General features: G+C 38.0%; 2 protein-coding genes across 2 annotated transcripts; both read left to right on the top strand.

The window, feature by feature from the left end:
• Positions 1–592: 592 nt before the first annotated feature.
• On the top strand, positions 593–9,245 carry LOC103336330 (eukaryotic translation initiation factor 2 (eIF-2) family protein). The gene is made up of 12 exons (XM_008239373.2): positions 593–750; positions 990–3,794; positions 3,892–3,999; positions 4,093–4,193; positions 4,304–4,394; positions 4,490–4,600; positions 4,764–4,829; positions 5,655–5,714; positions 5,808–6,365; positions 7,374–7,493; positions 8,312–8,431; positions 8,510–9,245. Exons 2-12 carry the CDS (start codon positions 1,050–1,052, stop codon positions 8,573–8,575), a joined length of 4,146 nt encoding a protein of 1,381 aa, XP_008237595.2. The 5' UTR covers positions 593–750; positions 990–1,049; the 3' UTR covers positions 8,576–9,245.
• A 705-nt stretch (positions 9,246–9,950) lies between these two features.
• On the top strand, positions 9,951–11,800 carry LOC103336348 (uncharacterized). The gene has a single exon (XM_008239391.3). It carries the CDS (start codon positions 10,642–10,644, stop codon positions 11,695–11,697), a length of 1,056 nt encoding a protein of 351 aa, XP_008237613.3. The 5' UTR covers positions 9,951–10,641; the 3' UTR covers positions 11,698–11,800.
• The last annotated feature ends 202 nt before the right edge of the window (positions 11,801–12,002 follow it).

Below are 12,002 nucleotides of genomic sequence, written 5' to 3'. Positions count from 1 at the left end.
TAGAAATACCACAACCTTTTAAAAAGGCAGCCACTATTCACGTGAATGGTAGCTGCCCCTCCTCTTGCATGGCAAATGACAAAGCTCTTAAGTGCTCTAATGTAAGGCAAGAGGCCCCTTCATCATAAGGCTGGATGAAACTTGATGAATTGTTTGTTTTCTTCTTGGGCAGTTGGGCCCCTTGTCGATTAAACTAAAATAAAAAATAAAAAATAAAACGGGCTAGTATAAATAAAGCTTTCGTTATTTCTAAAGCCTATTATACAATACCATAAAAATATTGATACAATACATGTTAATAAATGAAATTTTTAATCATTTCTAATAATTCATTTTATTATTTTTAAATAATTTGTGGTATGCCACGACTTTGGTTCTCTTTACGACAAGAGTGTAAACTTTGTGTATGAAAGTGCCAAAAAAAACAGTGTAGGTAATGAAGGTAAAAATTCCGAGCAGTAAAGTAAAAATTGTCTTCAAAATCCATTATTCTCTTAAAAATATTTTTTGGACAAAGGCCCAAGGTCCTGGAAAATTATACGAAAGCCCAGAACCACCTTTCCTCTCCAAGAAATCCAAGCCTACCCAACCCAACCCTAGAAACTTTAAAAGAGAACACGTTTGTTTTTAATGCTCTCTCTCTCTGAAGCTCGCTCAGTCTTCTTCCCTGTAATTCCAATCCATTCGAACAGTCATTTTCTTCTGCAACCCCTCGGTTCTATTGCTTGTGCTTTCTCCTCACCGCCTCAAGTGAGCTCTCTTTCTCTAATATATAATATACATATATACATATATATGTATGATATATGCGTGTGTTTTTTCTTATAAATATGATCAGATTCTTTTTGACTTTTCTGAAATGATTCTTGCGGTTACTGCTTTCTGATTTTATAAATTTAGATCTAATTCTTTAGCTTCTGAAACATACATAAACAAATACATTTCTGTATCTTTTTTTCTTGATTGTGTTTATTGATTTTGAAATTTAGGATTTTGGAGGGGCTTCGTTTCAATTGTTCCAAAAGATTGTATAATTAGTCGAAACCTCGATGGGTCGGAAGAAGCCGACTACTCGCGACGAAGAGAACCCGCAACCTGCAGGGTCGAAATCGAAGAAGAAGGCGCTGGTAATTGAAGATGATGAGTATTCAATCGGAACTGAGCTGTCCGAGGAGTCTCAAGTCCAAGAAGAGAAAGTTGCTGTTACTGGAAAGAAGGGCAAAAAGGGAAATTCAAAAGCTTCACAGCGCAGGGATGAGGACTTAGACGATGTGGGAAAGGTGGACGAGGGTGATGATGAGGTTCCCCAAGTCGCTTTCACTGGAAAGAAGAAGGGAAAGTCCAAGAAGAGTGGTGGGAATAGTGTGTTTAGCACTTCAAGTTTTGGGTTGCTTGGTGATGAAGATGAGGATGTTGAGGATGATGAGAAATCTGGGTTGACAGGGGACGAGGAGGAGGATGCTCCGGTGGTGAGTTTTTCGGGCAAGAAGAAGGCTTCTAAATCGTCAAAGAAAACTGCTGGTAGTCTGTTTACAGGGTCAGCTTTTGATGTCATTGGTGATGAGGGCGATAGTGATGGTGAGGTTGTTGATGATTCTGAGGATAAGAGTAAAGAAGATGATGAAAATGAGCCTGTAATTGCGTTTACGGGGAAGAAGAAGCCGTCCAAGGGTGGAAGGAAGGTGGGGAGTGTGTTTGCAGCAGCTAGCTTCGATGCCCTCGATGATGCGGATGAGGATAAGGATGAAGAGAAAGATGCGGACGATGATGTTCCTCAGATTACTTTCTCCGGCAAGAAAAAGAAGTCATCAAAGGCTTCAAAGAAGAGTGGTGGTAATGCTTTTAGCGCAGCATTGCTTGACGAGGGAAATGATGAAAATACTTCTGTATCCGAATCAACTAGAGTTGGTGATGACGGAGTTGAGGACGAAGATGCATCTGTGATTGCATTCACAGGTAAGAAGAAGTCTTCCAAAAAGAAAGGTAATAGTGTTATTACTGCATCGAGTGAAGAAACTAAGGTTGGGGCTGAAAATACAGATGTAGTTGAACCAGAACAACCAAGTAAGGAAACTAGTAAAATTGAAGCTGACGATGCTAAAGTTAACAAGAGTAAAGAGGTTCCAGAAACTTCAAAAAGTAAGAAAAAGAAGAAGAAAAGTGGAAGGACTGCTCAGGAAGAGGATGATTTGGATATGATTCTTGCTGAGCTAGGTGAGGGGTCTTTTGCATCGAAACCTGCTGCTGCTCCTATGCAAGAGGAGAAAGTTGAGGTTCAATCTGATATAGTCGCCCCGGTTGATGGTTCAGGTGAAAAGGAAGGTGAAGAAGAGACTGTGGAGTCTGCTGCTTCGAAGAAGAAGAAAAAGAAGAAGGACAAGGAAAAGGAGAAAAAGGCAGCAGCTGCAGCAGCGGCTGCAGGGACTGCTACTGCTTCTGTGGCCATTGAGGATGAAAAACAAGAAGAAAAAAAAATTGAACCTAAAGAATCCAAGAAGAATGAAGTGAAAGGTAAAGCAGCAGACAAGAAAGTGCCAAAGCATGTTAGGGAGATGCAAGAGGCCCTTGCGAGGAGGAAGGAGCAGGAAGAGAGGAAGCAAAGGGAAGAAGAGGAGAAACGAAGGAAAGAAGAAGAGGAGAGGCTTAGGCTGGAAGAACTTGAAAGGCAAAAGGAAGAGGCCAGGCGTAAGAAAAAAGAAAGAGAAAAGGAGAAGCTACAAAAGAAGAGACAGGAAGGCAAGCTTTTAAGTTCAAAGCAAAAAGAAGAAGCCCGTCGGCTGGAGGCAATGAGAAACCAGATACTTGCTAATGCAGCTAATGCATCAGGGAGTTTGCCTCTCCCTACCACAGACAATGAGAAAAAAGCTAAACGACCTTTGTATCAGAAAAAGAAGTCAAAAGCAGTACCCAATCATGCAAATGGTGTGGCTCATGTGAACCCAGTGGAAAGCATAGAAGAAGAGGAAAACCAGCAAGACACCGTTCCTGAGCTGTACTCTGTGGAATTTGACAAGGTTGAAGAGGTAGAATCAGTGGACCTAGAGGACAAATCTGAAGTTGCTGAATCTGTTAAAGAGAATGGAGTCGAAGAAGAAGAAGAAGAAGATGATGAAGAATGGGATGCAAAGAGCTGGGATGATGCTGTTGTTAACCTTTCTCTTAAAAGTGGATTTTCTGATGAAGAGGTTGACTCTGAGCCTGAACCTGTCGTGAAAAAAGACATAAAGAGTGCAGGTTCCAAGTTGGCAGTTTATGCCCAGAGAAGCATTCCTTCTCAACCAATAAAATCTCAGGATGCTGAGAATAAGAAAAAGCAACCTGAGATTGATGCTGATAGAAGTAGGAAGAAAGAGGCTACTGCTAAAAAAGAAGCACCAAGTTCAGATTCTGCCACTAAAGAGGGTGAAGATAACCTTCGTTCTCCTATTTGCTGTATTATGGGCCATGTTGATACTGGTAAAACTAAGCTGCTGGATTGTATCCGAGGCACAAATGTTCAGGAAGGTGAGGCTGGAGGTATTACTCAGCAGATTGGCGCAACATATTTTCCTGCTGAGAACATCCGTGAGAGAACTAAGGAACTGAAAGCTGATGCAAAGCTGAAGGTCCCAGGTTTATTGGTAATTGATACCCCTGGGCACGAGTCGTTCACTAATTTGCGGTCACGGGGTTCAGGTTTATGTGATATTGCTATTTTGGTTGTTGACATCATGCATGGCTTAGAGCCTCAAACAATAGAGTCACTCAATCTTTTGAAAATGAGGAATACGGAATTCATTGTTGCATTGAACAAGGTGAGCTTTATGGTTTAATCCACCCTCTGGATCCCTACTAGTGTCTTATTGTCAATGTTTAATTAGTTTTTGCTTTTCTTGAATGTCCAATTTTTAGGTGGACAGACTCTATGGGTGGAAAACCTGCCGCAATGCACCAATTGTTAAGACAATGAAGCAACAAACTAAGGATGTGCAAAATGAGTTCAATATGAGGCTCGTACAGGTCCTGTATATTCCAACCTTGTCTTTTTGTGTCACTTTATTTAATTTGATTTTCTTGGTATTAAAAACTTTCAATTCTTGTATGGGTTGCCAGATTATCACTCAATTCAAGGAGCAGGGGTTAAATACTGAATTGTATTATAAGAATAAAGAAATGGGGGAAACATACAGTATTATACCTACAAGTGCCATTAGGTATGGCTTGTGGAATCTGGCCTTGTCTTTCTTCTTAGTCTCCACTTTGAAGGTTATTTTTGTAAGTATCTTTTCTATATGTCCTGAAATTTGGGTTGTGAATATTGCAGTGGTGAAGGGATTCCAGATATGCTATTACTGTTGGTTCAATGGACCCAGAAAACTATGGTTGAGAAACTTACTTACAGCAATGAAGTGCAGGTTTGATTTCTTTTGACCTTTTTTCCAGAAATGTAAAGGTTTTTATAACAGTTGAAATGTGAGTAATTTGGTGGGGGGTTGATCTTGTGCACCAGTGTACGGTTTTGGAGGTTAAAGTTATTGAAGGCCTTGGGACAACAATTGATGTTGTATTGGTTAATGGTGTGCTTCATGAAGGAGATCAAATAGTTGTTTGCGGCATGCAGGCAAGTATCTAAAACCATTTTTCACAAGACAATTTAGTAAATTGTGACTTATAATTTTTACAAAATATTGTGATTATTTATTTTACAACTGGTGCAGTCAGCATGTGAAGAAGTTTACATGTGATTGCCATTATTGATATCATTTTCTTTTTGTCTCTTTTAGGGACCTATTGTTACTTCAATTCGAGCTTTATTGACACCACATCCGATGAAAGAACTTCGTGTGAAGGTGAGTTTTCTTCCATTTCCTTTTTACTCGAATTTGCTTTTAGCATTTTGGTGATTTGGTAAGAGAATGAAATCTGTTACTCCCAGTGAAAGTCCACTGAAGAATAGGTGGAGCAGCATCAGTATTGCTAAAAATTTTAAACGCACATTAAAGTAGATTTTTACTTTTATTTTTATTATTTTTATCTTTCAAATTTAAATTTAGTTGAAACTTCTTATGAGATTCATTTCTATGGAATGCATCGTCGAGTGCTTATTATCCGGCAGGTATTGGGATTCAATACAGCAGGGGTTGGGTTCAATCCAACACCTGCTAACACCTGCAAAGTTAATATATATTTACCTTTTTAATCATTGAAGCTGTTGGATGGTGTCCTATGACTACTGGATGATAGATGTTAGCAGCGCCTATTTGTAGGTGCTTAGGTGAGCGTTTGCACTGTTTATATTATACAAATGGAAAAAGCAGAAACTGCTGTTGGATTTTATGTTGAAATCGCAAAAGGACGAACAGTAGGAGAAAAAACTGTAAGGTTAAACCATCACATCAATCCTCAAATTTTTGAAAATTTTAGAAATTCTAATGCGCTCTGTTGATGTCAGTGTGTCAATAATTCTTATGCTTCTCTCATGTTAGAACTTAGAACTTAAGATATAACAAGAATTAGCTATTTAACAGCCTATTGAGTGAATATGTGTTCATTTGTTATCAACTGGATTAGCTCCAAAAATTATATTGTTTTCTCATGTCTTGTATGTATGAACCCTTAATGTCTGAGACTAGGCAGTTGTCATCAGATGATGATTTAATGGTTCTTTATTTCAGGGAACTTATCTGCATCATAGTGAAATTAAGGCTGCACAGGGTATCAAGATCACAGCACAGGTAATTTTGGTTGAAATCAAGGCCAATCCAATTCTACTAGTTGTAAACTCCTCTTGTGAGATTTTTTTGATTTTTGATGTTTGTTATCTGCAGGGTCTTGAACATGCTATTGCTGGCACTGCTCTATATGTGGTAGGGCCTCGTGATGACTTGGAAGAGGTGAAGGAAGCAGCTATGGAAGACATGAAGTCAGTCTTGAACAGGATTGACAAGAGTGGGGAGGGAGTTTGTGTACAAGCATCTACTCTAGGCTCCTTGGAAGCATTGCTAGAGTTTTTGAAGACCCCAGAAGTTAATATTCCTGTTAGTGGTATTAGCATAGGCCCCGTCCATAAAAAGGACGTCATGAAGGCCAGTGTAATGCTCGAAAAGAAAAAGGAGTATGCCACCATCCTGGCATTTGATGTCAAAGTGACACCAGAGGCCCGGGAAATGGCAGATGATTTAGGTGTGAAGATTTTTATTGCTGATATCATCTATCACTTATTCGATCAATTTAAGGCCTATATTGACAATCTCAAGGAGGAAAAGAAAAAGGAATCTGCTGATGAAGCTGTCTTTCCCTGTGTGCTCAAGATTTTACCCAACTGTGTTTTCAACAAGAAGGATCCAATTGTGTTGGGAGTTGATGTTCTGGAAGGCATTGCGAAGGTACTATTATATACATTGAATTTGTTTCACCTTGCTCTCTTTAGTGGGATATACCGTCTGAAATTTAGGTTTATCTTGGCATGACATGTCTATACATTTGGGAAGAGCCCATTGTGTTTATTCTCAGGGTACTGTTTAGCAGTGTTTGGTTAATTTTTTACCATCTTAATTTGTGTCTGTCTCTTTTTATTTCTGTTCTAGATTCTTTTTTTCTTTCTATTTTGCTTAGAAACTTGAGCTGAGACCTCAATGTTGAAAATTGCCCCAAGTAGAAGGATAGTCTGTAATTTTCACCGAATGAGTTATTAGAGTTGTTGAATGTTTAAAGTAGGCAGTGGAAACAATCTTGCTGAAATAGCTTGAGTGTTCCTGTGGAACCTGCCAATGTTTTGCTGGTTCCCCTTTTCATTATTTGGCGCTGCTAAGGATGTAACTCCTGAGCGGGAAAGCCCTTTTATTGCCGACTACTATCTTGGATTAATTAGTGGAATTTCTCAGAAGGTTTCTCATGCACTTTCACATGCAATATATTTTGTTTAAACAATGTGCACTTAAAAAAACAATTAATTTTCAAAATTCATGAGAATTTTAGTTTGTGTGGTATTTATGCTTTATCATCTGAAATACCAGACAACTAGTACACATTCTAGATATTGTTACACTGAAAGTTCATCCCCAGATGCTGGTAAATTATATTTGATGTTTCCAGAGCTAGCTCTTTTGGTTTTTCCTAAGTTTTTCTCTCCATTTTATTAATACTTGTTCTTGAATCATGTATGATCAAAGTTTGCGAGTTTATTTTTGGTTTAATATGAATAAGTTCCACTCCTTCACCTTTCAAAGCATGTGTTACATTCCTCAATCCTTCAAAGCATGTGTATTATGTTCCGGGGTGTAGATAGTGCTCAGCGCCTTCACATGAACTTTTTGAAAGTGTTATTTTATAAGATCAATTAAATGTTTGTTAATTAAATCTGGCTGTCTTTATATTATGTGATCTTTGTGCAGGTTGGGACTCCAATTTGTATTCCGCAAAGGGATTTTATTACTATTGGGCGAATTGCATCCATTGAAAATAACCACAAACCTGTTGATATAGCAAAGAAGGGGCTGAAGGTAGCCATTAAGGTATGATAACTTTTGACATTTGTATGTATACGTATTTTCACCCTCTCTCTCTCTCTCTCTCTCTCTCACGTGTCACTAGTCGGAAAAGTTCAATTTTGTAGTTGTTGCTGTTCTTGCCTCGGGTAAATATATGGAGTTGCCGTGTCAAAAATTATAGGGCTTTATGACTTTTGTTATGAATAGTGGGTTCTAGATAATAGGTTTTTGTTAGATCAATGCGCTTTTGTATGAGCAATGACAAAGCAAAGCTATACACTGATTGATACTTTTCGATATTATCATTGGAAGTGTAAGTTCTTTTATTTGATGTATTACAAGTAACTGCTCACATATTTTCCGCGCAACTTAAATTTTTCACAGGGTTCAGTAGTCGTTTAATATTAGAATCTTAAGTAATTTGAAAATATAGACTCCATGGTCATGGCTCATTGATTGGGGCTGTAGCTCAATGAAAAGGGAAACTCTTGTAAAAGAACTTTGCCTTTTGGAAGCTGTGTATGCCATTTGGAAGGAAAGGCATAAAAGAATTTCTAGACATCAGTTAAAAACTCCCTATGATCATCAAGCTAGTTATAACTACTGTTTTGAGAGAAGGGGAGGGGGGTTTTGATTCCATTGAGGTTAAGTCCTACTGAAGCACTATTCTGATTTTGCAACTAGTCCTTTGATGCATTAATGGCCTTCGCTTTTACTTTTATTTGTTGGCTTTTCGCATTTGACCCATGCTCATCTTTGCTTTATGGGTGATCTGGTTCCTGTCTGCTTCTGACTTTACTTGGCATAGTGCTTATCGCAGTCTTTTCTTTGTGTTTTTGCAGATAGTTGGGACAAATTCTGATGAACAGCAAAAGATGTTTGGTAGGCATTTTGAAATTGAAGATGAACTTGTCAGTCATATCTCAAGGAGGTCGATTGATATACTAAAAGCAAATTACCGGGTAAGCTTAAATTTCATGTACAGTTCACTTTTCGGACTATGTCAACTGTGGCTCTTAATTGTAATTTTAAATATTCAGGATGAGCTATCAATTGATGAATGGAAGCTGGTTGTGAAATTGAAGAAACTTTTCGAGATACCATGAGTGAAGCTGATGCGATACCTGAGCGGTTCTTTTATAACGACACTTGTGGGCTTTACTGACTTCAGCGGCAATCAGAGAGAATGCCGAGATTCCTTGTGGAAAGATTTTTGATCTTTAAGCGACACCAATACATTTAGGCATTCAAGTTCAAATGCCATATGTGGAGAGTGGAGAGGGAGCAAAAGTAGTTCCAGCACGCGTTTCCATGAGGTCCTTTTTCCAGAGTCAAAAGCTGGGCCTGTTCTGATTTTTTTATCATGTTAGGTTACACTACGTTGTTTTGTCCTTGTAGTTTGCACCCGTATCTTTTTGGAACTCTAGTCTCTATAGGTTATAATACCCACCTTACAAGTCTGTTGATGGAAAGTGTATTTTAGGTGCACGTGAGCTCGCTTTCGAAGAGTAACATAGAAATTTTCATGGCAAACCAGCTTAGTTGTGTCCTCTTCAAAACCCTACTGGGCTGGCAGGTAAAACTCGGGAAAGAGCTGAAAATCGACAGCGAAGAAGCTAGCAAAATGGCAAGAAAAGCATCTTATCCCTTGTTTTGCTGATGATAAAATACATATACTTGAAGGAAACCTCAAGAGACATGACTCTTTTATTTTTCATTTTTGCTCTATCGATGGCAAACCGTCTTATGAAAAGTTTTTGGCTGTTTCTATCTTTAGGATGTTATTTTGCTCCTCGTGACCATTTTAGATGTAAGAAACAAAAATTAATAATCCAACATGAGGCTAAAACTGGGGTCAAATAGGCGGATAATGAGATTTGGCTCCATTTCTCTTTACTCTCATTTTGATATTTCCTCAAATGTTGCAAGATAGGCATAGGATATCCTTTTAGGCGAAAGGCATTGTGTTTGTTCTTATCAGTAGTGGTGCTAATTAGCGAGACCAAGTTGGATTTAAAATTTGCGTAGGGTTTTAATGCATTTGATGTACTAGGCTATATAATGCAACACAATTCTCTCAAATACCAAACAGTAAATTTAAATTTGATGGTTGATGCGTCTGCCTTGTTGCCGATGGATTAAAGTGGAAGTCCCAAAGTATTTCAGACGCCAACTCCCCAGTCCAGTAACCTGCAATTGAAGACTATTGAAGACTAGGCCTTGTATCCAGCCCCGATTAGAGACTGATTGTTTCCTATTTTTCTTCTTTATTATTTTCCTATTTTTCTTGATGGCATATCTAGTTAAAAAGTATTTGATTTATACATTTTGGACTGGAAAAAGGAATCGATTAACATACATGTCGTGCTTATAAAAAAACTCCACATCCATCACGCCAGTTCTCTAACTATAAGTACTATATAACTTGTCATTTTAAATACTTGCTATATCCCATATATAACTTGTCATTTTGAACAATATAAAATTATTTCCAGGAAGTTGATGAGTACGACATCTTTTACAAAGGAAATATGTTGAAGGTGTGATGGATGTGGAGTTTTTTTGATATCGCTTCCCAAATGTTGAAGGTTGGCTGAGACTCACTGACTCACTGAGATGCTGAAGATGATGATGCGGAATATAGCTGCTGCTTCTTTTTATTGCAGCAGTCGGAGATGGAGAGGTATGCCTTGTCTTCACTCTAACTCTACTCTTGTTGTTTTGGACAACAATTACTTTGCTTTCTTTCACTCTCAACCTTCGAAACAAATCAAATCTACAAGAACCCAACTAGACCAGCCAGGGAGAGACTCACCCAAAATCACAAATGTTGAGGATGCTTTCAATGTGTTTGATAGAATGCTCCAAATGCGTCCTCGGCCTTCAGTTGTTCGTTTCAATCAAATATTGGGTCAAGTTGCAAAATTGAAACATTACTCGGCCGTCATCTCCTTGTATAACCAAATGGGTGTGTCGAGAATTGGACATGATGTTTATAACCTAACCATTGTCATTAATTGTTATTGTCATTTGAACCAAATGGGTTTTAGTTTATCTGCCTTGGGAAAAATCTTCAAAGTTGGTCTTGAACCAAATGTCATTACTTTTAACACTTTAATCAGCGGCTCTTCTCGAGAATAGAGCTGCGGAGGCGGCAGGAATTTTCAACAAAATGATTGCAGGAGATAATTGTCAGCCTAATGTGGTTACTTATGGCACACTAGTAAAGGGCTTTTGCATGAGGGGTAACAACCGTGCAGCTATTCAATTGCTTAGGAAGATGGAGGAAGGGATTTGCAAGCCTGACCTAGTTGTCTATAACACAATCATCGACAGTCTTTGTAAGGATACACTAGTTGATGATGCATTAAACCTCTTCTCAGAAATGATGTGCAAGGCTATTGCCCCAAATGTCATTACCTATACATCCTTGATTAATGGAGTTTGCAAATTAGGAGAGTGGAAAGAAGCTACAAGGTTGTTGAATGAAATGGTGAGTAAAAATATCTTTCCAAATGTGTTCATGTTCAGCGTCTTGGTAGACACACTTTGTAAGGAGGGAATGGTTGTAGAAGCAGAAGGCGTGGTTGCGATGATGATTCAAAGAGATATTGATCCTAATGCAGTTACGTACACTTCACTCATGGATGGTTACTGTTTGCGAGGAGAAATAGGCAAGGCACAAAATGATTTTGAACTAACGCTTAGCAAGGGCTCGATGGTTAATGTTGTTAGTTACAACACGTTGATAAATGGATATTGTAAGCTTAAAAAAATAGATGAGGCCATGATGCATTTTCTGGATATGTCTCATAAGGGACTAGTTGCAAATACCTTTACCTATAACACTCTTTTGGATGGTTTTGGCAAAGCAGGTCGAATACAGGATGCACAAAAGTTGTTCTCTGAGATGCAAGCTTGTGGCCAACTTCCAAATGTTCGAACTTATTCTATTTTACCGGATGGCCTGTGTAAAAACCAACAACTTTCTAGGGCAATGCAATTGTTTGGAGAGATAGAAGCAAAGAAGTTGGATATTAATATTGTGATTTACAATATTCTTATTGAAGGTTTGTGCATAGTTGGAAAAATTGAATCTGCAAGGGATCTCTTTTGTGGTTTATCATCAAAAGGACTTCGACCTGATGTGAGGACATACGATATAATGATTAATGGACTCTGTATCGCGGGCCTAACAAGTGAAGCAAAAAAATTTGACGGCATTTAATAATAGTTTTGTAATTTTGAGGTATTTTTTTTGTAAAATTACATCGTATTTTTTTAGGCATTGGCCTTATGTAAATTAGGTAAAATTCATAATATGAAAATAATTTTACAATCACTTGTAAAAGCTCACATATTTTTTTCAGACAAAAAAGACCCTTGAAAAATAAATCGATAGTATTAGCATTCATAATTTATACAAACTACAATAATCTACAATAATTTTTCATATTATGAAAACATCGTATTATGATTTGATTATCAATACAAGCAAAATCATATTTCTCAATAGAAACAACCAAGCTAACA

The sequence above is a fragment of the Prunus mume genome, linkage group LG6, assembly GCF_029339155.1.
Source record: "Prunus mume cultivar Tortuosa linkage group LG6, ASM2933915v1, whole genome shotgun sequence".
Classification (NCBI taxonomy): Eukaryota; Viridiplantae; Streptophyta; class Magnoliopsida; order Rosales; family Rosaceae; genus Prunus; species Prunus mume.
This window is presented reverse-complemented; position numbering and strand designations above follow the sequence as displayed.